The 27,288-nt window shown below is 41.0% G+C and overlaps 1 protein-coding gene across 5 annotated transcripts in view; it reads left to right on the forward strand.

Annotated features, from left to right (window-relative positions):
- Positions 1–27,288, forward strand: part of LOC105464971 (suppressor of cytokine signaling 5) — a 111,246-nt gene that overhangs the window by 60,121 nt on the left and 23,837 nt on the right. For 2 of the 5 annotated variants that reach the window (XM_011713143.3, XM_011713141.3), the window contains exon 2: positions 856–14,252. The exons of 1 other annotated variant lie outside the window; for it this stretch is intronic. In XM_011713143.3, the coding sequence (XP_011711445.1) occupies positions 868–2,478 (1,611 nt within the window). In that variant the 5' untranslated portion in view covers positions 856–867 and the 3' untranslated portion in view covers positions 2,479–14,252. Of the gene's footprint in view, positions 1–855; positions 14,253–27,288 lie in introns of those variants that run through there. 2 more of the 5 variants (XM_011713142.3, XM_011713144.3) reach the window with 1 other exon arrangement.

Here is a 27,288-nt window from a genome sequence, read left to right on the forward strand (position 1 = left end):
GAGTTCAAGACCAGCCTGACCAACATGGTGAAATCCCGTCTCTACTAAAAATACAAAAATTAGCCAGGCGTGGTGGTGCATGCCTGTAATCCCAGCTACTCGGGAGGCCGAGGCAGGAGAATCATTTGAATCTGGGAGATGGAGGTTGCAGTGAGCCGAGATCTCACCATTGCACTCCAGCCTGGACAACAGAGCAAGACGACTTCTCAAAAAAAAAAAAAAAAAAAGACACCTTTCCTAAATATTACATTATTTTTCTTTCTTTTCTACTCAAACTGCTTCTTCAAAATCATGGATAAATTTGATGCATTACAGGGTGGGAGGGAAGATACGGGTTTTTCACAAGTGATGAACCTGTAAACCTTAGAATTGCAAGGAACTGGTTAAGTGAAATTGGGAAGATTGCTACTAATGAAAGGTTTTTGAACTAATTTTAATGTGTTACAAAATGTGGTCCTGGTTATAACTTTTGAAAAGTTGAATACAAATGTGTTTCAACAATATGGAACATATTTTGCCTTTGTAATATTCAAGTTAAGGAGACAGGTTGAAGCACGGGAAAAAGAAACCAGAGTTTAAGAGTGTTTATTTCCTTTCACCTGAGTTCAGAATATTCTGCCTGAAAGGAAATGGGAAGTAAGGACTGGCTTGAACAAGGTCAGTGCCTAAAAGGCCCGGTGGCCTTCCTGCTGCCCAACAGAACACACACCTCATCACTTCAGCAGGGCAGTGTAGATGAACTCTTGGCCAGTATCACTGAAATTCCGAATGGAAAGGGACGTGGGCACTGCCTTAGCTACCTTCACATGCTACTCTGATTAATTTATTTTTCTCTTTTTCCTGTTTTGTCTTTAGATTTTATAATCAATGGATAAAGTGGGGAAAATGTGGAATAACTTCAAATACAGGTGTCAGAATCTCTTCGGTCATGAGGGAGGAAGCCGTAGTGAAAATGTGGACATGAACTCCAACAGATGTTTGTCTGTCAGAGAGAAAAACATCAGCATAGGAGACTCAACTCCTCAGCAACAAAGCAGTCCCTTAAGAGAAAATGTTGCCTTACAACTGGGATTAAGCCCTTCAAAGAATTCTTCAAGGAGAAATCAAAATTGTGCCACAGAAATCCCTCAAATTGTTGAAATAAGCATCGAAAAGGATAATGATTCTTGTGTTACCCCAGGAACAAGACTTGCACGAAGAGATTCCTACTCTCGACATGCTCCATGGGGTGGGAAGAAAAAACATTCCTGTTCTACAAAGACCCAGAGTTCATTGGATGCTGATAAGAAGTTTGGTAGAACTCGAAGTGGACTTCAAAGGAGAGAGAGGCGCTACGGCGTAAGTTCTGTACACGACATGGACAGTGTTTCCAGCAGAACTGTAGGAAGTCGCTCTCTGAGACAGAGGTTGCAGGATACTGTGGGCTTGTGTTTTCCCATGAGAACTTACAGCAAGCAGTCAAAGCCTCTCTTTTCCAATAAAAGAAAAATCCATCTGTCTGAATTAATGCTTGAGAAATGCCCATTTCCTGCTGGCTCAGATTTAGCCCAAAAATGGCATTTGATTAAACAGCATACAGCTCCTGTGAGCCCACATTCAACATTTTTTGATACATTTGATCCATCTTTGGTTTCTACAGAAGATGAAGAAGATAGGCTTAGAGAGAGAAGGCGGCTTAGTATTGAAGAAGGGGTTGATCCCCCTCCCAATGCACAAATACATACATTTGAAGCTACTGCACAGGTTAATCCATTATATAAACTGGGACCAAAGTTAGCTCCTGGAATGACTGAAATAAGTGGGGACAGTTCTGCAATTCCACAAGCTAATTGTGACTCGGAAGAGGATACAACCACCCTGTGTTTGCAGTCACGGAGGCAGAAGCAGCGTCAGATATCTGGAGACAGCCATACCCATGTTAGCAGACAGGGAGCTTGGAAAGTCCACACACAGATTGATTACATACACTGCCTCGTGCCTGATTTGCTTCAAATTACAGGGAATCCCTGTTACTGGGGAGTGATGGACCGTTATGAAGCAGAAGCCCTTCTCGAAGGGAAACCTGAAGGCACGTTTTTGCTCAGGGACTCTGCGCAAGAGGACTACCTCTTCTCTGTGAGCTTCCGCCGCTACAACAGATCCCTGCATGCCCGAATTGAGCAGTGGAATCACAACTTTAGTTTCGATGCCCATGACCCCTGTGTATTTCACTCCTCCACTGTAACAGGACTTTTAGAACATTATAAAGATCCCAGTTCGTGCATGTTTTTTGAACCATTGCTTACTATATCACTAAATAGGACTTTTCCTTTTAGCCTGCAGTATATCTGTCGCGCGGTAATCTGCAGGTGCACTACGTATGATGGAATTGATGGGCTCCCTCTACCCTCAATGTTACAGGATTTTTTAAAAGAGTATCATTATAAACAAAAAGTTAGAGTTCGCTGGTTAGAACGAGAACCAGTCAAGGCAAAGTAAACTTTCCGGTCCCCAAAGGGTGTTAACTAGGTCCGCTTTCATGTGCATCAGACAGTACACCTATAGCAAGCACACGTAGCAGTGTTAGGCTTTTTCATACAGTATGTAAGCTTAGTGTTAGTATCTGTCAGATGCGACCTGCTGTTACTTATTCAGATAAACATGGTGCCTATTGGAACACCAGAGGATAGAGCTACAGGTGTTAAGTAAGACTACAAAAACATTTTGCCGATTTCGCTAACAGTTTGGTTTTTAATGGCTGTAGTATTTGAGTGAGGCAACTCTGGGGCATTTGTTATGAAGAATTCTATTTCTTACTGAAGAACAAATTATTAATATTGGATGAGTATTTCAACAGTGTGACTAATGTTTGAAATTATTTTTTCTAAGAGTTTTTCTATAACCTTCCAAAAATAGTGATGTTTGTAGTTACTATAAATCAAGCTTTGGAAGTCCAAAAAGAATAAAAGACTGCCTTCCTTTTAGAAAAAAATGCAATTTTCTGGCCACAAGGGCATAGTGCAGTTCACTTACGTGTTGATGTAGTTTATAATCAGACGCCTTTTCTCTTCTGCAAAAGGTACTGTTAAGTAAACCAGATTTTCTAAATAGTCATTCTTAAAATTTCAGACTTACAAAGCTAGTAGTAGAATTTTATTGAAAGGCCCTAGGTATTAATTTTTTAAATGAGTGCTTTAACGTAGGCGTTTGGAATAGCTGCTGCAATGTAGTCTTGCGTGTGATTTTTTTTTTTAAGTTGATGTGCAGTCTAATTGTTGTTTCCTAAAAGTTGGATCTGTTCCTATGCCCAGGATGATTTTGTGAACCATGAAGTACATGACACTAGAAGATGCCCAAACAAGTCAGATAATAGTAACTACAATGGTTGCTGATGTTGAGATATTGTTGAACTGTAATTAATAATTTGGATGGCAGAATTTGTCTCTTTTTTGTAAACTCTCATAGCTGAATTGCTTAAGTATAATTTATAGAATTTCAGTGCAGTTAATTCTTAATGGAAAATCTGAAACCTAAATTGCAGATTTAAAAGGTACTGTACAACCATTATATCTGTAAATAACTTTACTTAGCACCTTTTTGTCACTTAGAATAATATGTACTACTACTTGAGTGAGCTCTTTTGGAAGTTATATCAAGTTCTAGTGTTTGCTTCTTAGTAACTGAACTGAATTTACAGTTCTGTCCTAGACATTTTGCACTACAGTAGCCGAATCCATTCTTGTGTCTTTTTGTTAATGTGCTCTGTACCACTGGTGAGTGCTCCATAGTTTCCTTACCTGCTGCTACAGAATGTTATGTTACATCCCTATGGCTATTGCCAAGGCTACAAAAAAGAAGAGCTATATTTGTATGCAACACTAACCCTTTGACTGCTAATGTATGTTTCTGCTTGCTGTGCCTTGTTATGGCTGCTTTTTTTGTGCTAATAAAGTATGTTTGGTGTTCTCCTTGTATATCTGCTGTTTTATACATTTGCAACAATTTCTCTTGTAAATGGAATGGTTTGGGGTTTTTAAATAAGCATTAACTAACAACCTTTTCATAGTTAATGCAGACTTACTGTACAGTCTAATATTGACTTATCAAAATAAGCTAACTCTAAATTTAATGCTCTACATCTTATCAGTCATATATATACTGTGGAGCAGTATAGTTACTGCAAATTACTGTACAGTTTAGGTTATAACAGAAAACTGACAGAGAAGTAATAAATCTTTTGATTTCTCTGCTTATAAGTGAAAGATTGAAACTATCCAATGACATATTATAGTAAATGAGTATCTGTAACCTCCCACTGCATCAGAAGCAGGTTAAATGAAGTCTTGTGAATTTGTAATACATCAGTACCATTTATTGGTTTGGGGACCATCTTAATTAAAAATAAATGCCCAAAATGTAGAACTTTAACCAAAGACTTGTCCATTTTAAAGCAAAATGGGGATTGAAGGGACTTAGAATTTCTGTTGTTTCTAATTAAAGTCCCTGAAGATCATATACCAAAGTGTTTGAGAACTTCATCCAAACCTACTTTAAAGCATTATGTGCAATTAAGTTGTTATGACATAATTATATCGCATAATTGTTGGGTCTGTTTTCTTGAGCTTATAATGTACCTGGAAAATAAACCTCTTGAGAAACAAAAAGTTCATACTGATTATTGGAAAAGGACTATATATGTGAGCAAGATTGTGTTTTAGAGAGGAAACTTGAAACTCCAAGAAAGCACTTGATGTTTTTATATGCTTGTAGCAAATTGATGTTCTAACTGTAGTTTTATAGAAAGTATTAATGCTTTTATGTATTTCAAAACTTTCATATGTTAAATGGAAATTGTTTTAAATGTGTTTGAGTTTATGTAAGCATGTATACACTGTGCTAAAAGTCACTTATGTTTCAGTTTGTGTATAATAATATGCAATTTTTGGTTTAAATTTTTTTCTTAAAATATTAGTGGCTTACATTTTCAAAAACAAAAATCACCAGCATGAACTTGCACCTAAGTCTATATTCACTGTGTCCTTTTCTGAATCCCATTGTAGCCTGTCAACTAAATTTGAGTGTGTTATGGTCTTTTTAAAGTGCATTTAAATACAAACCAGGAATTTCTTTAGAAGTTGAGATACATCTTTATAGTTGAAATAATTAACCCAAGAAAAGGTTGCTTTGATTTGTACCCATTCTTACTCATTCTCTTCATTCTCTTACACACACACACACACACACACACACACACACACACCCCTCTCCCTTCGCCTATATGTGTGTGTATGTATGCACATATATACATTTATGTTGTTAATATTACTTTAGATGGCATTGCCACCTGATACAAAAACATTTAGAGATCTTATCCTATAGATACTACCTGAAGAGTATTCTTGTACTATTCAAATTTTATTATCTGCACTAAAAGTTTAGTCTTGCTACTTTAGCCTTGTTTATAATATAGTCACCTTACAAAGAGAAAGCGTTCATCTGTATTTTCTTTTCTGGCTAAACACAGTACAAAATATTGGAAGCAAAACAGCTTGGATTAAATAGTTACTAAGAATTATCATTAAATTTATGTTTCTTAGACAAAACTTGGGCCCAAATAATCATTATAATCATTCTCCACACACCAATCTGTTTTTAGCTCTCATGTTTACATAAGGTTTGTAATGGCCGGAACCATAAGAACTGATACTTGAATTTTAAGCTTTTTGGAATTTGGAATTTGACAAAATCCAAAGCTTAAGATTTTTTTTATTTCACATTTTGATCTGGTTGCTATTTATGTTTATTTCAAATCTTTCTTTTCTCTCGGCATTAAGCACTAATTTGGTAAGTTTTACTGAGACTGGTCTTAGATCTCTTATTTTTATAGCAAATACTGCTTTTTAGTCGAGCCAAAGAGCCTGTGATTGAATCAGGACCCTCCTTTTTTTTTTTTTTTTTTTTTTTTGGTAACAAGAGTCTCACTCTTGTCACCCAGGCTGGAGTGCAGTGGCCCGATCTTGGCTTACTGCAACCTCTGCCTTCTAGGTTCAAATGATTCTCCTGCCTCAGCCTACTGAGCAGCTGGGATTACAGGTGCCCACCACCACGGCCGGCTAATTTTTGTATTTTTAGTAGTGACGGGGTTTCACCATGTTGACCAGACTGGTCTTGAACTCCTGACCTCAGGGGATCTGCCCACCTCAGCCTCCCAAAGTGCTGGGATTACAGGCGTGAGCCACCGCTCCTGGCCATAGGACCCTCCTAAGAAGGATACAGAACCAGGTCCGCCTTTGACAGTGTTAACATAAAGCAAATAGCACTGATTTGTTTGCTTACCTGTACCCCAGCACATACAGTTTTACTTAGATGAAATTAGATAGAAATGTATACCAAGGGCTGACTTGAGGGTAAGAAAGTTCCAAAGAGGGCATGCTGCTTGGCCCATGTGCATAAAAGCTACATATATTTGAGGCTCTGGTTTTGTTGTATAATTTTGCAACAGCTGATCCAGAACATAGACTTTTAAAATAGTATATTCTAAAGAGGTTTGGGGTGGAAATTTTGTGGGAGGTAGCTGGTTATTTGTTGGGGATGGGAGGAGAGGTTGCTATTGCAAAGTGTAGATGAGTTGGAGCAATTGTTTTGTTTTCATGCCCTGGATGCTTGATTGAACATTAAGACTCTCTTCAGCCATGCAGTCAACAAATATTTATTGAAGACCCATGTGCCACTCACTATTTTAAGTATTGGGTGTACATTGGGGTACAAGACAAAGCTTTACTGCCTTCCGGAGTTTATTGAATTATAGTAGATAAGACAGCAATGAAATGGTAATTTCCAAAGCTATGAGTAAAATGAGGCAGAATATGGTGGTGGAGGGACTGGGGCACAATTTTATAGGTTCGTAAGCTTGAATGATAAGAAAATTAGACCAAGATCAAAGAACAAACGTTTGAGATGAAGAGAACAATAAAACTAGTCCCCAAAGCACAAATGGAATTATTTGCTGAGAAATAAAGAATGCCGGTAAGGTAAGTCCATTGAGTGGAGGAGAATAGTAGGTGATGAAGTTCTAGAGATTGGCAAGAGCCTGACCATTTAGGGCTATGCACCTACAGTGAGGGATTTAGGATGTTGTTTTGAGTGTGATGAGAAGCCACTGGAGAGTTTTAAGCAAAGGGGATGTGTGGTGTGTTGTAAATTTCACTGGTCAGTGGAGAAAAGACTAGAGGAACAAGGTAAGGAAGACTTTTATAGTCATCCAGGTGAGAGATGGTGGGACCTTGGACCGGGGTGATAGTCATGGGGAGAAGTCAGAATTGGGGTATGTTTTAGTGGTAGAGCTGATAAGACTTGGTGATGGATTAGATGTGAAGAAGAAGAAAAAGATCAAAAGATGACTCCAATGTTTGGTGTGAGAGGGGTGGTGCTGCCATTAACTGCGATTTAAGAAAACCAATGGAGGAGCAAATTGGAGGGTATAAATCAAATCCTGCCTTGAACATAATTGAGTTTTGAGATTCCTATTAATAATTCTAACAGAGACATTGTGTAGTAGGCAGTTGGACATATGAGTGTAGAGTTTAGGGGAGAAAATTAAAATGTGGAATCACTAGGCCAGGCATGGTGGCTGACACCTGTAACCTCAGCACTTTTGGGAGGCCAAGGCAGAAGAATCACTTGAGCCCCAGATTTTGAGACCAGCCTGGGCAATGTAGCAAGACCTCATCTCTACAAAATAAAAATTAGCTGGGTGGGTTGCCATGCGCCTGTAGTCTCAGCTACTTGAGAGGCTGAGGCAGGAGGATCACTTGAGACAGAGCCAGCTCCTGTCTCTAAAAAAATATTAAAAATGAAATGGGGAATCACTATATTGATAGTATTTGAAGCCACAGAACAGGATGCAACAGCTAGGTATTTTGCATGAGATTAAGAATTTCTTTGGAGGAAATAATTATGACAACATTTAGTTTGTCAATTCAAGATTCTGTATCATTAGATGTTTTTAAAAGCTGTCTGCTTTCAATAGAGGACTTGTCTTCCAAAAAGTTTTAAGATACTGGGATCAAACCTTGCGCTGAATCTTAAAACTTTATCCGTGTCAAATTTGGTTGTCATGCTTTCCATGTCAGATTTGCTTGTGTATCTTTTTTAGTGTGAGTTTTTATATGATAAATCCAAGTTCGTTATGGAATATTTAAGAAGTACTAAAGATTATAAAAGAACTTACCAGAAAACATTCATACTGTTAACTGAACATTTAGACTCTGACCATTCATTCCACAAATATTAATTGAAGACCATGTGCCAGTCACCGTTTTAGGTAACGGGTATGTATTGAGGTACATTACTATGACCAACCCTACTCCTGCCCCTTCCAACTCCCATTTTGAAATTTTCCAGAGGTAACAGCTATGAATATTTGGTACATTCCGTTTCTTTTTTTTTTTTTTCATGTATTTTTAACAGTTTAAAAAAATCACATAAAAGATAAAGTTGTACATCTTGAGTCAGTTACTGAAGGATTTTTTTGAAATAGGATTTCAGTAGAAGATTAAGACTCTTTACTAAGTTTATAAACTGGTGGGGAGGTAGGCAAATATATAAATGTATGGTTATGAGAATATATGGAAATAAGTAATTAAGTAAAAAGTGGAGTAGGGATGATTGGAAAGGTATTGGGTTTCTTTTATTACAAGAATGAGAATTTCATTTAGCAGAAGATGATGGAGAGGCCCGGTGCAGAAGTAAGAGAGGCAGGTAGCAAGAGAAGAGGGGCAGGATTGAGGTGGAGGAATCAGGTGCTTGTAGCATACGCTGGACTGAACAGTCTGAAATTATCTAGGCTCTGCAGCAAGGAAGAATTAGAAATTATGGCAGCAGCTGTAAGACAGCCTATAACCAAGAGGGATTGGAGTTAGGAAGTCCTGTGAAATTTGCCTAGATCAGGTCGCTAGCACTGGAATCAAACAGGAGCACATGCAGAAGAAAAATCAGCATAATTTTCAGTAAGGAAAAGCAAGCAGTATGCGTGCCTAGGAGACTTCTAGTTAAATAAGTCATAGTTTCTCCAAATTTAAGCAAATGATAAGCCAACAGTAAAGTAATAAGTTTACAGTAAAGTAAGACATGTATATTGGATATTATGGATATCCAATTATGGATAACATTTTAAAAGACATTTTAATACAAAAAGTAAATATTCGATCAAATAAGGAAATCATCACTACTAACTATGCTTACATTAGAGAAAATAGGATAACTTTTCTATGGATAACATTTTAATTATGGATAACATTTTAAAAGGCATATTTTAATGCAAAACATATAAGATGTGATTAAATAAGGAAAACTATCACTGCTAACTCTGCTTAAGTAGAGAAAATAGGAACATGAAAAAAAGTTAAAGCAACATCAAAAAAACTTTTACTTGACAAAAATGCTAAGAAGAGGTGGCACAACCTTAAATCTTAAGAGGGAGTTACTGAATTTAATCCCCAAAACACTATTATAATTGATGTAGTTTTTCTCATTTCTCAATTATACTAAGTATGAAAACTGCTTTGAATTTTTTAAATTTATTTTTATTTTTTTGGAGACAGAGTCTCCCTCTGTCGCCCACCCTGGAGCGCAGTGGCATGATCTCGGCTCACTGCAACCTCTGCCTCCCAGGTTCAAGCAATTCTCGTGCCTCAGCCTCCAGGTAGCTGGGACTACAGGCGCGCACCACCACGCCCGGCTAATTTTTTGCATTTTAGTAGAGACGGGGTTTCACCATGTTGGCCAGGCTGGTCTCAAACTCCTGAGCTCGGGCAATCCACCCACCTCGGCCTCCCAAAGTGCTAGGATTACAGGCGTGAGCCACTGCACCCGGCCTGTTTTGAACTTTTGTTGCTTAGTAGTAGTATATTTAGAAATATATAGCATTACTGCCTGACATTTCTTTTTCTGGGTATTTTTACTGAATATTCCTTCCCAGCTGGCAACCCAAGATTTTAGGGTTGTTTTTGTCTTTTACCTAATGTAAATCTGTCATTACACTGAATGGTTTAATTTCTTCTTACCTGTCTTTAATATATAAATAATCATGCCCTTAATCCTACCTAACATTTTATTTCCTTTAATTTACAAAGGGTGAATTATTTTAAATTTATTGTGCTTTTCTTAACTCTTCAAGTCATTTTTTAAAATTGAACTTGAATACTTAATTTTTTGTTGTTGTTGTTGTTTTGTTTTTGTTTTTTTTGAGACGGAGTCTCGCTCTGTCACCCAGGCTGGAGTGTAATGGTGCTATCCCGGCTCACTGCAAGCTCTGCCTCCCGGGTTCACGCCATTCTCCTGCTTCAGCCTCCCGAGTAACTGGGACTACAGGCGCCCGCCACCACGCCCGGCTAATGTTTTGTATTTTTAGTAGAGACGGGGTTTCACCATGTTAGCCAGGATGGTCTCTATCTCCTGACCTCGTGATCTGCCCACCTTGGCCTCCCAGTGTGCTGGGATTACAGGCGTGAGCCACCGTGCCAGGCCGAACTTGAATACTTTAAAGCTTTGCACCTAATTTAAAAAGTATTTTTAAGTACCCTTGGGTGTAATTGCAACAGCATTAAATTTTAATGGCACTAAAGGAATAGAGAAATATTTGGGTATAGTAATTCCAATACTGAATGATATAAATTTACAAATTGTGTCTTTAAAATATTGTGTTAACTTTTAGCAATTTCTTTCCCAATGATGAGAACAGAACTGAAAGGCTAAAATTAATTTCTAGAATTTAGCTATGCTAAGTTTCTCAACCCTTCAAACAGATAATTTGAGAGGCCGTACAGTTTATTGGTGATATAAGCAAAATAAATATAAGGGCCCACATTTGGTCTATAAACAATTCTGTCAGAGGCTGGGCAATGTACTTACAATAATTCTGGGGGAAAGTTGCCACAGTAGTTTCCCGATCACCAAGCGAGCCACATATAACTTGATGCAATAGGCAGATTATTGTGTAATACAGAAGATTTAACTGAGCTGCCTGGGTCTCATCCTATACTTTTTTATTTTTTATTTTTATGTTTATTTTTATTTTTTGAGATGGAGTCTCGCTCCGTCGTCCAGTCTGGAGTGCAGTGGTGTGATCTTGGCTCACTTGCAACCTCTGCCTCCCAGGTTCAAGAGATTCTTCCACCTCAGCCTCCCTAGTAATTGGGATTACAGGCACGCACCACCATGCCCGGCTAATTTTTGTATTTTTAACAGAAATGGAGTTTCAGTATGTTGGCCAGGCTGGTCTCGAACTCCTGACCTCAGGTGATCCGCCCACCTTGGCCTCCCAAAGTGCTGGGATTACAGGTGTGAGCCACTGTGCCAGCCTTTATATTGTCTTGGATACCTGGCTTAGAGGGATTAGATAACTTGTCCAAGGCCATAGAGAGAATATTGGAGCTAGATTTCAAACACTGGTCTGAGACCAGAGCCTAAGCGCTGATCGATTATACTTTGCTCTTTGGATTCTAATTTTGTCAACCAAATTAACATTTCTTTCAATGCTTTGTTCTCTTTTATTGTATTTCAAAACAATCGGCTATACATAACTGATAAAAATGGATTCTAAACCATTGGTAAAAGAGTTGAAAGAACTGGCCACTAGAATCTCCTTCATTCATCTTCTCCAGTTTATTTGGGGAGTGCCCCTGCCGATTTCTCCAACTTTAATCTAGTACAACTATCCCCCTTACTCGCCACTCTCCTGACACGCTGGCCGTCTTTCAAAGCTCCTTATTGCAATATCTTTCCCACCTCTGGGCTTTTGCACATGCTACCCCTCCTGAAACTGTCCTCTTCCCACTGTTCCTTGTAGCAAGGTAGATTCCTTTCATTCTTTACACCTGAGCTTAAGTGCCTCCTCCTCAGAGAGACCTGCTCATGCTATTTAAAGGAGATTGCCCCCCCCCCATTCTCTTATCTCTGCCCTGCCTCTGTTTTCTTTATCGTCTGTATTACAAAAAACTTGCGCATATGTTATTTATTTGGGCTTTTGGGTCTTGACTGTCCCTCTTGAGAAACTGAGGACAGAGACCATATCTATCATTTGCTGTTTTATCCTCAATGCCTAGTATAGTGCTTAATACAGAGCAGGTATTTATTAGGTTGGTGCAACGTTGCAGTTTTCGCCATTACTTCTAATGTCAAAAACCACAATTTTGCACCAACCCAATATTTGTTAAATGAACGAATAATTAATTCATTTGTATTTATTTCTCCTGTCTACCCACAAAAAAGTCATGAAACCCTTACTGCTTGTCCTTCTAAAATCTAGATTGCTTCACATATTTCCACAATCTCCCACTTATTCTACGAAAAATAAGATTAATCTGACATGAATTATTCTTGGTGAACCCATGCTGGTTCTTGGAGATTACACTTTTTCCCCTAAATACTCACAGGCCCTACCTTTAATCATCCATCCCAGAATGCTGTCCAGGATGATGTCAAGTTCATCAGTCTGCAGGTTGTGGGACCACCTGACTCCCCTTGTTTAAAGATGAGAATCGCCTCTCTCTGGTCTTCTAGCCTGCCTTTCATTTGCCTCAGCACCTCTGATGACAACCAGCAGAGACTTTATCTGGAGACTCTTAGTTCTCTAGAAGAAATTAATCCAGGCCAGGACATTGTAACATTTATAGTAACTATGTTTTTTTTCTAGAATCCCCTCACCCATTCAGACCGTTGATTTCTTCTTGCCAGCTTTTCTGCCTTTTTCCAGAAAAAGTGGAAGTGTAATAGGAATTGGATAGCCGAGCTTTCCATCATTTATCAACATTATATCATTTACCATTTCCTTGATAGTCTGTCTCAGACATAACTAAAACCGCGTGTGTGTGTGTGTGTGTGTGTTTGTAATCAAAATACTTTCCAAAGGTAATAAGATCAGATATCTTTATAAGTGCTTTTTAAAATGTGCCACGGCTGTCTAGCAAAAACAGGTAATTCTAAAATAGTTCCTCTTGAAAAGTCTGCATTTTAAGATAAAATACACTTTTGTAGCTGCTATAAGTACAATTAGATATTTAAAAGAATGCAGAGTGGTATTTTTCACTAAAGTTAGAAAACTGAAAATTTGCCACATCTGAAACTTTAGAAAGTGTTTAGGAGTAGGCCGGGCACAGTGCCTCACGCCTGTAATCCCAGGACTTTGGGAGGCCAAGGCAGGTGGATCACCTGAGGTCAGGAGTTCAAGACCAGCTTGGCCAACATGGTAAAACCCCGTCTCTACTAAAAATACAAAAATTAGCTGGACGTGGTGGTGGGCGCCCGTAATCCCAGCTACTCGGGGGTCTGAGGGAGGAGAATTGCTTGAACCTGGGACGCAGAGGCTGCTGTCAGCCGAGATTGCGCCACTGCACTCCAGCCTGGATGACAGAGTGAGACCCTGTCTCAAAAAAAAAAAAAAAAAAAAAAAAAGAAAGAAAGAAAAAGAAAAGAAAGTGTTTAGGAGGAGATTTCATATGGAAAAAAAAAAAATCTAGATTGTGTTCTCTACCTGAGTATCCAGAATACAGGGCCCGATGAGTGATAAAATTAAATGGACAAATCTGTTTTTCCTTCTTCACCTGTTTCCTCAATCTTGTTTTCACACTCAAATATTTTTCTCCTTTATACATTAAGAGATTTTTTATTTATACATATTCTTTTTCAAATTTCTTTGGGTAATTTTTTTGTGAATTCCAACACAAAGGGGTGTGTGTATTATAAATACAAAAATAAAAAGTGATTGCTTTTATACTAGCATCTTAAAACCATTTAGAACTTCAGTAAAACCATGAAAAAGTGCTGCTTTGGAAATGGAGAAATGCTCGAAAGTGTGGTGTGATGTTTTCAAGTGGATTGTGATTACAGTCTCAATTTGCTGATCTTGACCTCTAGTGGACAGGTGCAGGCTTACTCTGTTCAACCTTAATAAATGAGGCTCAAGGGAACCCTACGTTCACATCTGAATGGATGAAATGTAGGTATGGGTACTGTGTCCTCTCTTGCAGTATGGGCACAAAACTGTCTTTAGAAAAGAGACAAGTAGATAACTAACATGTTGGTCTTCCTGTGATGAATGGAGAAGTCTGTGCATAATACAGAACAAATGAATGCTGGAAAACACTAAGGCTTATCTAATTAGAGGTAACTGTATCTGTGAAACTACAGGTCCTAAGTTATATGATACTGAAAGTCGTTTATTTTTTAATGAAAAACAATGCCCTTGAATAAACATTGGATGAAGTTTTATGAGATCTTTGGGAGTCGAGATATGGTGGGGTTTGGCAAATTGTGCCAACTCAAGGTTTGGGGGCTGTCACTCCATCATCTTGGTCAGATCACAGTTTCCAATGACCTTTGTGTCTTCCTCTCATGAAGAAAACAACACCTGCCTACACCAGTGAATTCTATTTGGAAATCATCTCAGATAAGAAATGACAGATAAAGTACCAGTGATTAGTTTTCAGAACTGTGGCACTTGGGAAGAATGGACATTTTGTAACATATGTATATGAATTAATATAAGACAGAGCAGATTTACTTAAAATAATTTTTGAGCTGAGAAGCTGTTCTTTCGGTAACATTTTTCTTCTGAAGAGCTCAGATTTCTTCCATAGCTGTGGAACTGCTATCAGACTGCCTGGCTTGTGCTCAGCCCAGCTACTTATTAACTGGTGGGTTTCTTAACTCTTCCCAGGCGTGGATTCTTCATCACCTACCTCATCGTGGTGTGGAAATGTAAACTGAATAATCTTTGAGAGATATGTAGCCCAGGGCCTGGCATAGCATATGTGCTTGGTAAATGTTGTTATCATTTTCTTTGTGTTTACATCCATCTATGCATGCTAGTCCATTTGTGGAAATGCAGTCTTGGAATCCAGGGGTCCTGATCAAAATTGCAGTCTTTCTTTTTTCTGCCTAAGGCTTGGCTAAAATGTAAATTCAGCTGGTAATTCTCCTATATACTATTGGTTTACTGTGGAGTTTTATTGAAGGACAGAGGCAAAATGTTGAAACATTATCTCCAAATCTTCATAGAAAAAAAAATCTATAAAACATCTTGCTCAGAAAATTACTAGAAAGCATGTAGTATAAAAGCAAACCATAATTCTATTCAAATTTTTATTTTAATACTCATAAATGTTTTAGTTTTCCATCAAGTGAAAGAATTTATCTTTGGAATCAATAGAAATATAGTCATTATAAATTTAGTTTATGCTTTCACATCCTGGTAGAAATGTAGCAATACACATAAAAATGAAAGTTTCATTAATTTTTTTCTCCAAATGCACCATCCTATTTTGTAACCTTGGCTATGAGTATAGGACCAGGAAGCATACACACACACACACACACACACACACACACGACATGACACACACACACAGGACATGACCTGGGACATGGCTACAGTAGCCATAAGAGCTCTTTTACCATCTTCTCCCACTAATGCTAATCATCACAAGTGTGTCATCTGTGGGAAATCTACATTGTCTTCAGCTGCTGCCTCAGACTTTGAAAACCACTGTGCTTCCTTTTACGACAGAAATTTCTGGGAAGATTCCCAAGTGTTCCTTTCATCTAATTTCTGCTGGTCCCTCCTTCCTTTTACACACGTGCTAGTTGTTCCTGGGAGCTCCTTGAAGGCAGGGACCTTACCATCCTGGCCCTTGCTGCATCCTGAGAGCCCAGCGCAGTGCTTGGCTTATGGTAGGCCCTCAGTAAATATTTGTTGAAAAATGAATTAATTTTCAAAAATATTTAATTATCTACTGTATAAATATTTCAAAAGCATAAAACATGGTCTTTTGCCCTAAAACTAAATCGCTTCAGTTCAGAAGAATTAAAAGAATAATATTGTCTGCTAGTTTTACCTTGCCTTATGTCGAAAAGTTTAATTAAAAGTAACGCTTTGGCCGGGTGTGCTGGCTCACACCTATAATCCCAGCACTTCGGGAGGCCAAGGTGGTCAAATCACTTGAGGTCAGGAGTTCAAGACCAGCCTGGCCAACATAGCAAAACCCTGTCTCTACAAAAAATACAAAAATTAGCCGGGCATTGTGGTGCACACCTGTAGTCCCAGCTACTTGGGAGGCTGAGGTGGGAGAATTGCTTGAACCTGGGAGGTGGAAGTTGCAGTGAGCCAAGATCGCACTACTGCACTCCAGCCTGGGTGACAAAGTGACACTCTGACTCAAAAACAAAAAAAGGCCGGGTGGGGTGACTCACGCCTGTAATCCCAGCACTTTGGGAGGCCTAGGTGGGCAGATTACCTGAGATCAGGAGTTCAAGACCAGCCTGGTGAAACCCCACCTCTACTAAAAATACAAAAAGTAGCCAGGCATAGTGGTGTGCACCTGTAATCCCAGCCACTTGGGAGGCTGAGGCAGGACAATCCCTTGAACCCAGGAGGCAGAGGTTGCAGAGAGCTGAGATCGCGCCCCTGCACTCCAGCCTGTGTGACAGACTGAGACTCCATCTCAAAAACAACAACAACAAAAAAGAAAACCAATGTCATGTGAGTTACATAATCAAATCAGAAAAATTTTGAGGAAAAGTAAATGATCTTAATCCCTTTATCTCTGATTCTCTGGCTCTTTGGGTGGCTAGTTCTTTTCGGTTTAAAAACTTTATGTAGTCTTTGATTCTGTGGTAATTTTATTCTGCTATCGAATGAAAGGATAAAATCTAATGGCCCAAAATATACTTAATTTGCATTTTTTGGTTAAATATATTAAGTGGCTAAAAAAATATCATCCATCTGGAATTTCTGAACCTCACATCTCTGAAAAAGGATATCTCATGCTCACCACCTCTATGTCCAGTAAATGACTCCTCCAAGAAAGAACTTGAAAGCTCTGCTCTAGTCCCCACCAGTTGTAACAAGAAACACATTAAGGTGTGGTAGGTATGTGGTCTTTGGCCTGTGCCTTTTTTCTCTTGTCTCTTTCTGGAATTAGGTGGACTCACTTCTTTCCTCTAACTGATACACACCTCAAGTTACTTGAGCCCACTTCTCAACGTACCCTAGGTTCCCCTCAGTTTACAGCAGTGCTTCTCAAACTCTTTGGTTTCAAGACCCCATTACATGCCATAAAATTATTGATGACCCCAAAACGCTTTTATTTGTGGATTTACCTACCAATATTTACCATATTAAAAATTAAAACACAAATTAGAAATATATATTTGGTTATAAATAACAATAAGCCCAACATACATTAACATAAATAACATGTTTTTGGAAAATAACCATTTTGTAAAACAAATGAGAAAAACAGCATTGTTTTAATCTTTGCACATCTCTTTAATATCTGGCTTAGGCTGGGCACAGTGGCCCATTCCCGTAATCCCAGCACTTTGGGAAGCTGAAATGGGAGGATCACTTGAGCTCAGAAGTTGGAAACCAGCCTGGGCAACATGGCAAGACCCAGTCTCTACAAAAAATTAAAAAATTAGCTGGGCATGGTGGCATGAGGCTGTAGTCCCAGCTGCTACTTAGGGGGCTAAAGTGGGAGAATCGCTTGAGCCTGGGAGGTTGAGGCTGCAGTAAGCCATGACTGCACCACTGCACTCCAGCCTGGGCAACAGAGACCCTGTCTCTCTCACACACACGCAGGCGCGCGCGCACACACACACACACACACACACATATCTGGCTCAATAGAAGACAGCTGGATATTCTTATCTGCCTCTGCATTCAATTTGTTCCAATATATTACTTTGGTTAAAGAATATGAAGAAAATCTGGCTTCACATAGATATGTAGTTGGAAAATGAGAGGCGTAGTTTGATAGCCTTTTCAAATAATTGTGGGTATTCTTTCAAATAATTGTGTGATATTAGAGCAAAACTTGACAAATCATAGTTTCTTAAAGGCTGGTTGCAAAGTAGAATCTGAAACCTGATGAGTGAACTGTGAAAATGTATTACATTAAAATGCACTGATCTATCTTGTTCTCGGAGTGGATTTTGTAGCATCAGGCATTGCATTGGTCATTTGGAAAATACTGGTTCACTGAGTCACACAATTCTTCCAAATTTTTAGTCATTTCAGTATACAATATTTTTAAGTCCTATTTAATAATAGCACTGCCGATCTCATCCTTAAGTACTGGGAAACTCATAATATTGGATACAAATTTCCCCCAAATTCCAATTTTTGGTTGAAAACTCAAATTTTATCATTAGCAACAAATACTGTCAGTTGTTTTTCTTGACATGGAGTGGCTGGAGTGCAGTAGCACGATCAGCTCAGTCTCCTGAGTAGCCGGGACTACAGGTGTGCGCCACCAAGCCCGGTTAATTTTTTAAATTTTTTGTAGAGACAGAGTCTCGCCATGTTGCCCACGTTGGTCTCAAACTCCTGGCCTCAAGCAGTCCTCCAGCCTTGGCCTCCCAAAGTGCTGGGTTTACAGGCATGAGCCACCATGCCTGGCCCCAGGATATTCTTGAGTGAAGCTGACTTTCTTTTGCTTTTGCCAGGCCATAGCAGTAAACAGTCAGTTAACTCCTAGTACACTGATTTCATTGATGCTAAGGCATGACTTTTGCTGATAATTGCTTTTGCACCGTCCATACACATTTCAACGCAGTTGTATCAGAATAAACCACAAGATTCCAACAGTTATTCAACACTTTGTCTATTTCAGCACATGTGTGTTTGTTGCCAAGCATTTATGTAATAAAATGTCTTCAATCATTAATTGGGGCCAATAAGAATAAAAATAAGAAAAATAACAAATACAGTTATATCTGTAGATGTGTCCGTTTTTAAAGCACAAGTGCAATTCTGCAGATGGTATATTAGTCTTCATGTTTATAGTGAAATTCAAAATTTGACGAGTTACCGTGTTTTGGGGAAGTGGCACTGGTTTCTTTTACTAACTTGTCCTTCAGCAGGCATTGAGCAATGTCAGCTGTGCAAGGCTTTGTCATTCAGCTAGTATATGTACTTTTCCAGCCAATGCAATATGATAACTCACCCTGTAGGATGCTTTGGTGTCTTTTTCATTTCTAGTTTGAAAACCTGAAGAAATATTTAGCTTTTAAAAAGCTCATATTTTGTACGTTAAAAATATTTATTTTCCTTTATACTCTTATCAGTCTCAAAATGATAATTTGAAATTGTTTTGTTGCATAAGACACAATAAGGGGAATTATTAGTAACCATAAAGGGAGGGGAAGATATCTTTCATTGTGTTTTCATTTCTTCCTCCAGTTTTTTTTTGAAGTTGATCCACCCTTCCATGAGTCAGGGAACTCTGATATTTCAGGTTCAGGTACGTCAGCATCTGACATGTAGGTGCTACATGTGGTAATTGAGAAAGCAAGCCAATGATCTATCCTTAACGATAAGAAAAATATTCTATAAATAACTTTTCTTTTTATTTTAGAATATTGAACTTTAAAGCAATAACAGTTTTAGATGATTTTTTCTTTTTTTGAGACGGAGTCTCGCTCTGTCGCCCAGGCTGGAGTGCAGTGGCCGGATCTCAGCTCACTGCAAGCTCCGCCTCCCGGGTTTATGCCATTCTCCTGCCTCAGCCTCCCGAGTAGCTGGGACTACAGGCGCCCGCCACCTCGCCCGGCTAGTTTTTTGTATTTTTTAGTAGAGATGGGGTTTCACCGTGTTAGCCAGGATGGTCTCGATCTCCTGACCTCGTGATCCGCCCGTCTCGGCCTCCCAAAGTGCTGGGATTACAGGCTTGAGCCACCGCGCCCGGCCTAGATGATTTTTTTTAACTTTATGAATTTTTGAAAAAAATTTAAAATGTTGCAAAACAACACAGTATATTATTTGTTGTTGAGTTTTCAAATAGATGCAAGGGAAATTTGGGATTTTGAAACAACAATACATTGGACAATATGAGGTTACAGAAATTATAGCAGGTATAATGAAAGATAGATACTGCAGTCAAAGTATTAAGAATAAACTGAGTTAATCTCCAAAAATGTACATATATATATTCTAAATCTACCACCTTAGAAAATTCTAAAAAACACAAGAATACGAAAAGCACTTGTTGCCAGACAGAACAAAGCATCCTAGGTCGTGTAGCCTCTGGAAGCTCTACCATATTCTTAAGAAAGGATGAAAGCAAGAAAAACAAATGATGTCTTCATATTATTGTAGAATAGTTTTGAACTCACAGTCCTCCTGAAAAGATCTTAGCGCCCCCTGGAGTCCCCAGACTACATCTGATGAATCACTGGTCTAGGGAGCCATCAGTTTTAAATGAGTTTCGATTATCTTAAATATGCTTGTTACACTTTCTCTATTTGATGCACCTTGTAGAACCTAAAATTAGATTTCAGGAGCTGCTGATGCTTTGAATGAAGTAAGAGACATCAGAGGTTAACAGTTCAAGAGCCATGAATTCTCATTTTGATCCATTAACTCCTTCTACCTTTGCATCATGAGTCTGGAAGCCCTGATTCAGTCCTTGTTAAAAAGCTGGAAATAGGCCGGGTGCGGTGGCTCACACCTGTAATTCCAGCACTTTGGGAGGCCGAGGCGGGCAGATTACCTGAGGTCAGGAGTTCGAGACCAGCCTCACCAATATGGTGAAACCCCCGTCTCTACTAAAAATTAAGCAAAAAAAAAAAAAAATTAGCTGGGCGTGATGGCACATGCCTGTAATCCCAGCTACTCTGGAGGCTGAGGCAGGAGAATTGCTTGAGCCTGGGAGACGGAGGTTGCAGTGAGCTGAGATTGTACCACTTCTCTCTAGCCTGGCAAACAGAGCAAGACTCTCTCAAAAAAAAAAAAAAAGAAAAAGAAAAAGAAAAGAAAAAAAAAAGAAAAAAGCTGGAAATAGCTGTTTTGCTGTTGATAAATGAATGGATTTAAATTCCCACATGTTGCTTCTCCAGATCATTTCATGATCACTCAAGCGGAAACTGCAGCAATTAGAAGTGTTGCATATGGTTGGAATTTAATCACTTTACATTTTGAGCATTCCTTCTAAAAGCAATTTCTTTTGATTTAATGTAAAAATTCATAAGTACATATCAGGCACCATACTATCCATGTACTAAAGGGAATACAAAAGGTGCATATCCTACTCCTCAAGTATTAATTTTTGCAGCTGGGCGCAGTGGCTTACGCCTGTAATCTCAGCACTTTGGGAGGCCGAGGTGGGCAGATCACCTGACGTCAGGAGTTTGAGACCAGCCTGGCCAACATGATGAAACTCTGTTTCTACTAATAGTACAATAATTAGCTGGGTGTGGTGGCACGCACCTGTAATCCCAGCTACTGGGGAGGCTGAGGCAGGAGAATCTCATGAACCCAGGAGGCAGAGGTTGCAGTGAGCTGAGATTGCACCACTGCACTCCAGACTGGGATTTAAGAAAATGTGTAAATATTGCCTCAAATGTAATCAAATGCTTGAATGTAGCTTATAAACAATGAGAATAGGGCACACAAAGAGATTTTCATTCTTCACAGAAGTGAGACTTAAAAAGGCCTTGAAGGATAAATAGAAATAGATAGAAGCAGAGTAGAAGGGTCATTCCAAGAGAATATTAGTTTGGATGAGGGTACAGAGGCAGGAAGATGGAGCTTAGCTTGAGGGAATGGAGGTCACTGGTGCTGTGAATATTTGCAGACAGCCATATCCAGAGCTGAGAGGTGAAGGAGCAGACTGGAATAGTTCTTTCTTTCTTCACTCTCCTACCCTATTTGCCTTTGGTTTAGCAAGGAGGATCGAAAGTAAACCAAGAGAAATGGTGGGGGGCAGCAGAGGGAGGTGGAAGGGAAATTCCAGGATGTTATGGTTAGCCAAAAGAAGCTATTGAAATAAAATGACCAAGAGTTAATGCCATTTTAGGTGTGGGGATGCACAGCCTAGATCCCCTTCCTCTAAAGGACTTGCTGTCCATCCACTGAAAGCTTGGTCAGCAGCCAACCTGCAGCTATCAGCTCTTTCAGGGCCTGCCTTGTTGCAAAGGGCCGCCTACCTACAAAGAGCTGCCTTGCTCAAAGAGCCACCTTGCACTAGGTCATGCTCTTCTGGTGGCAGCTTGCATCCTGTCACGGAGAGGCAGGGGTGTGAAAGGGGTGTGAAAGCACAGCCATTTCATATGCTGTGCAGGACAATATCCACTCCAGAGTTCCTGCTAGACTGGCCGAGATCTTGTTGCAGCTCAACTTCTTTCCCATTCTACTCACGCCCTCTTTCCTTCACAGGTGTTGAGCCCTAACAAAATTTTGCACCTGAAATTCTGCCTCATTATCTGTTTCTGGAGAATCCAACCTGTAACATTTTCCCAGCCAGGGCTGAATACACACACACACACACACACACACACTTGCTCTCTCTATATATATATATGTTTATGTATATGTATATATGTATGTATATTTTTAATTACTTTCCTCCATTTAATAGTATACTGTCTATCAGTTATTAGCTATGTTTTCAAAGCATGATTGCTTTGGCATTAGTAATGTTAGTCAGAAATATGAGTAACTTTTGGTAAGAATGGGAAGCACTCAACTTGTAACTTCAAAAAGACATTATCTGAAAGGTTGAAGGCCAGTTTCTAATAGTACCTGGTGTCTTGGCTTCAGGGCTCACAGCAATCCTGTGGAGAAAGTATGAGTATCCCATTTCAACAAAGGAGGTGAGGCTTAGAGGGAAAGGAAGTTGCTCAAGATTTGCTTTGGAACAGAGCCAGGATTCCCACTCAGATCTTCCAACTCTGAATCCTGCAGGCCTTCACCTGTCGAGCACTGAGCACCTGCCTGCCGGCTCCAGAGCTCCTCTGGGGCCTTGGTCAGTGTGGTGGTGTTTATGTCCAGCACACATTCCCTTGGTCTACTGGAGGACAGTTCTGTACATGCAGATGACTCCCTTCCCCAAGGAACTGTGCCTCTCTCCCTGAGGGCTTTCTCTGACACCATCTGCACATGGGCAGGTTAGACTGAAAGTTTCAGGGGTCAGTGGCTTCCAGAGGCACCTCTCTAACAATAAGGGCCCAGATTGAGTGGAAATACCCCAGCTTCCTTACCACTCCAGCCTCCGTGCCTTTGGTGGCGTGATTCCGAGGTGCATCCTACACTGACTTGCAGTGGCTCCCTGGCCACAGCTCATTCGCGTGGCCCTCAGCAGCTCTCCTCCTTCCCTGGCTGTCTTCCTCACCACCTCTCCATGATTCCAGGAATCAGCTCCCGAATAAACGACTTGCACCCGAATCCTTGTCTCAGGGTCTGCTTCTGGGGGCATACCGAGGAAGACAGCAATGCCGTCCTAAGGTTTTGCACATCTGAGCCAGAGGGACCCCCTGGGACTGGGGCTCAGGGCTGAGTTTGGAGGAGTGGGAGACACTCAGGTGTGGCTTGAGGAGGGATGAGGTGAGGCTTTGAGGTTGGCAGATGGCATTTCTGGCAGGAGCCTAGCGTGGAAGGTGTGAGAGGAAGAGGGAGGTTGGGGATAGTGGACATCCTTGGGGGTGGTGGGGAAGGAATCGGGGATGGGAGCCCGCCTCTATCAGCAAAGGGAACTGTGCCAGTGGGCCCCAGGGCCAATGCCAGGGAGGCCACGTTCACCCAGAGGCTCAGCCAAGGCTTTTAAGGAGTGGAATCAGAAATGCCGTTTACTGGCTTGCTGTTGGCCCAGTATTTCTTGTTTTACATTTTTGCCCTGGAATTTCCATTGTCCTTACTCCTTAGAGGAGACTACACTTTTGCAGCTAGTAAAATATGTTCTCCAGGTTAAATGGCATTTCAGCAAGTGCCATCATTACATTTTTCAGCACCCAGCCACTTACATTGCTCTTCCATTTTGTCCTTTTAAAATCACCCTGTGCAGTGAGCAAGGCAAGGGTTATAAGCCCACCTCTGAGATGCTGGCTAATGTGTTCTCAGTGCCCCAGCTGTGAGTAGCGTGGGTCAGGGGAGTGCACAAAGCCTATCAATGCAGCTTCACTCCTATGGCAGGCTCCAAGGGTGCCGGCCCTCTGCTGGCGGACTCAGCGCTATTCCAGGAGTGGGCTGGGCTGGCCCCGCCAGGGGCAGAAAGCCAGAACCTATAGATGCAGCTCTCTTCTACCCACCTGTCCTCTTGAGTCCTCACTGTAGCCGACTGGACTTTCTAACAGCAGAAAGCTCTTTTACCAAGGAGATTTCCAAGTCCTGTTTTTTTTCTATTGATTCTAAGGATGGCAATGTTTGGATAGAATATCAGAGCTTGGCTGGTGCCTGGGCAGTCATGACCGTGGGACCTGGCCGTGCATGGGCAGGGCAGCATGGTGATGTGGGGCTGGGCTCAGGATCAAATGAGACAGGCCTGAAGTCCATTAGAGCCTCTTAAAGCCTGGACAAGTGGCCGGTTCTTTGAAGGGTTTATATCTATATAGCCTAGTGCAGCTTTCAGATGTGTGGTTTAGGATGTTGAAAGCACTTGTTATTGCTTGTGTTGATATGATGAAAGCAATCCTAATAAAGTGTGGTCTCTGAGGCCGAATGAATGTGATCTCTGAGGCTGCTTTCCCCAACCTGGGGGAGGTGGGCTGCTGGGTGGCCATGTCAGGTTCAGTTCTGGCAGGATGCTGGGGCCCTTCCGGCAGCACCAATGCCCTGGTTCAGAACCTTTTGCTTGTTGCTCCCCAGGGGTGGTCAAGGCCAGGGAGCAGCCGTAAGCCTTCCCAGCAGGGCTAGCTGTGGAGCCGGAAGCAGGGACCTGCCGCATCCACCCACCACAGACTCCAGGCCCTTCCAGGCCTGGCCCCGCTGCTCAGTCCTGCTCAGTCCCATGTGGAGGGAAAACTCCGAATCCTAGAGTGCCCTGAAGTCTCCCAACTGGGGGGCAAGGAGTAGGCAAATTGGTACCCTTTCTACTGGAATACCAGCTTCTTTGTCATGTCCAGCAACTCCAGGGATTGTGACCTTTTTGACCAGCATTTTCCTCTAACCTTTCCATCTTCCTCCCAGGAAAGTGAGGACTCAACAATGCAAGTTACGAAACCCTTCTGCTGGAATCAGACCAAAAGGAAGCTCTCTAATAAGAGTCTATTGTGAATGTTGTGCTATTGTGCCTAGATCTCCACAAGGGCACAGATGACTGGGAATTCACGTCTCTCGCTCCTTTTAAACCCTCAAGTCTGAGTCTAGCCGCTGCCATACAGAGACCGTTTCCCTGTGAAGTCTCTAGACTTGCCACTGAATTGACCTGGCCTGTAGAGAGGACATTTCTCTTCCCTTTGGATAGAGAAGGCTATCTCTGAAGCCTCGAAAGACAAAAGAGTGGCTTTTGTCTCCTTTGTTCCCATAAGGAAAAAGATGTCAGATGAGAGGCCAATCTTGTATCACCCTCCCAGAGACCACCCCCATAGGAATCTGCCCCTCCTCCCCTCTTAGCTATAACTAGCTAGATCAGGGTGCGCTCTGACTAAAGGGTAGCCTCTCCCAAGGCCACTGAGTTGTGGCCTGGTGAAAAAGATGATCCTGGCCTCTTTTTTTTTTTGAGGCGGAGTCTCGCTCTGTCGCTCAGGCTGGAGTGCAGTGGCGCGATCTCGGCTCACTGCAAGCTCCGCCTCCCGGGTTCCCGCCATTCTCCTGCCTCAGCCTCCCGAGTAGCTGGGACTACAGGCGCCGCCACCACGCCCGGCTAATTTTTTTTGTATTTTTAGTGGAGACGGGGTTTCATTGTGTTAGGATCCTGGCCTCTTAAGATTCCTCCTTCAGGACATAAGTTTGGGAAACTGAGTGGCCGTTGACATTTGAAGTGAGCCAAAGCAGGATTTTGGTGCAGAAAGCGGGGAAGCAAAGAGAAACAGGTCATCTCCATGATGGTCATGTGCAGGTGAGGGCATCAAGGAGCCAGGAGCAGAGTCGAGAGAATGGAACAGATGCTCAGAGAGCAAGGTCAATGCTCCACAGGTTCCTGGAAAGGTGGGAATGTGGCCCTAGCTTGGGATGGCTTTGCCCTCTCAGTCCCAGCTCTCATGAGAGCCACCCAGGCCAAGGCTCCTGTTCTGAGACACCATCTCTTCAACATAGATCCTTGCACAAAACCCCTCTTTTCTGAGCCAGCCCAAGGAGGAGTCTCTGTTTCTGAACCTCTGCTTATCAAGGGCAGGTCTCCTGGCTAGTTGAGAATAATGCTAGAAACCTGCCTTGTCCAATGCAGCAGCCACTAGTTACATATGGCTCTCAAGCACTTATAGCTCAAGCACTGTGACTGGTCCAGACTGAGATGTGCTGTGAGTCTAAAATTCACACTGCACCCTGAAGACTTAAGGCCAAAAAAAGAAGGTAAAATATCTCACTAATATTTTTTCTATATTGATTATATTAAAATGAGAATATTTTGGATATATCAGTTTAAATAAAGATAATATTAAAGTTAATTTCACCTGTATCTTTTTACATTTTTAACGTGGCCATGAGAAAATTTACAGTTACATATGTGGTTCACATTATTATATTAAATATTTCTATTGGATACCCTGCCTTATACTGAAATATCCCAGAAAGAAGAACTGTAGATATTTTAGCAATCACATTAATTAGTTCCAATACTGAAATTGAAGTCTCAAGGAATTAACACACATGATCTCCTGCCTCCAGGCATGCTGAGCCTCAACAAGTGCAGCTAAAATGGACCTTCTTCTAAAGCCCCCACTCTACCCCAGGGAAACCCTCTCACCTGCCCCCAGCAATCCTCTTCATGCCCTTGCAGTTGCTGTGCTATAGTTGCTGTTAGCCCTAGGTGAGATTATGTATGTAATGTTTACCATTATGGAGACCCAACGTAGATTTTATTATTAAATAATCTCACATTGAATTTACACAAGATGGAGATTTAAAAAAAGAAACAACCTGGGATGTGTCATAAGATCCAAGGATGCCACCAGGCTCTCAGCCATAGGATGGGGCTCTCTCCGTCTTTTATCTGTGTACCTCTTAAAGCACCTGCTCCATTTTTCTCTCTGCTGATGAGCAGCCTCTGCTTCCCCAGGGTGGGAAATGTGGGGACTGCCCCACATTTGACAGAGTTGACAGCCCACAGAAACTTTTTCGCAGAGAGACACCAATGCTACTCTAGGTCCCACGTCCAGAGGTCCTGTGAAGGGATTCATGGCCCAGCTTGAGAGAACCACTATGGCCAGGAGCCAAGTCACATAAGGATATGACTGTCCCCCTCCCCGCAAAGCTGTGTAGTGAGAGGATGGGATGGTTCCCAGAAAGTAGGAAGCGGACCCTAAACAAAACAGGAAATTTTAATGATATCCATGATTATTAGTGTTTGCTTAATCTGGCTCTTTGGTTAAAAAGAACTG

This window comes from Macaca nemestrina, chromosome 13 (assembly GCF_043159975.1).
Source record: "Macaca nemestrina isolate mMacNem1 chromosome 13, mMacNem.hap1, whole genome shotgun sequence".
Taxonomy (NCBI): domain Eukaryota; kingdom Metazoa; phylum Chordata; class Mammalia; order Primates; family Cercopithecidae; genus Macaca; species Macaca nemestrina.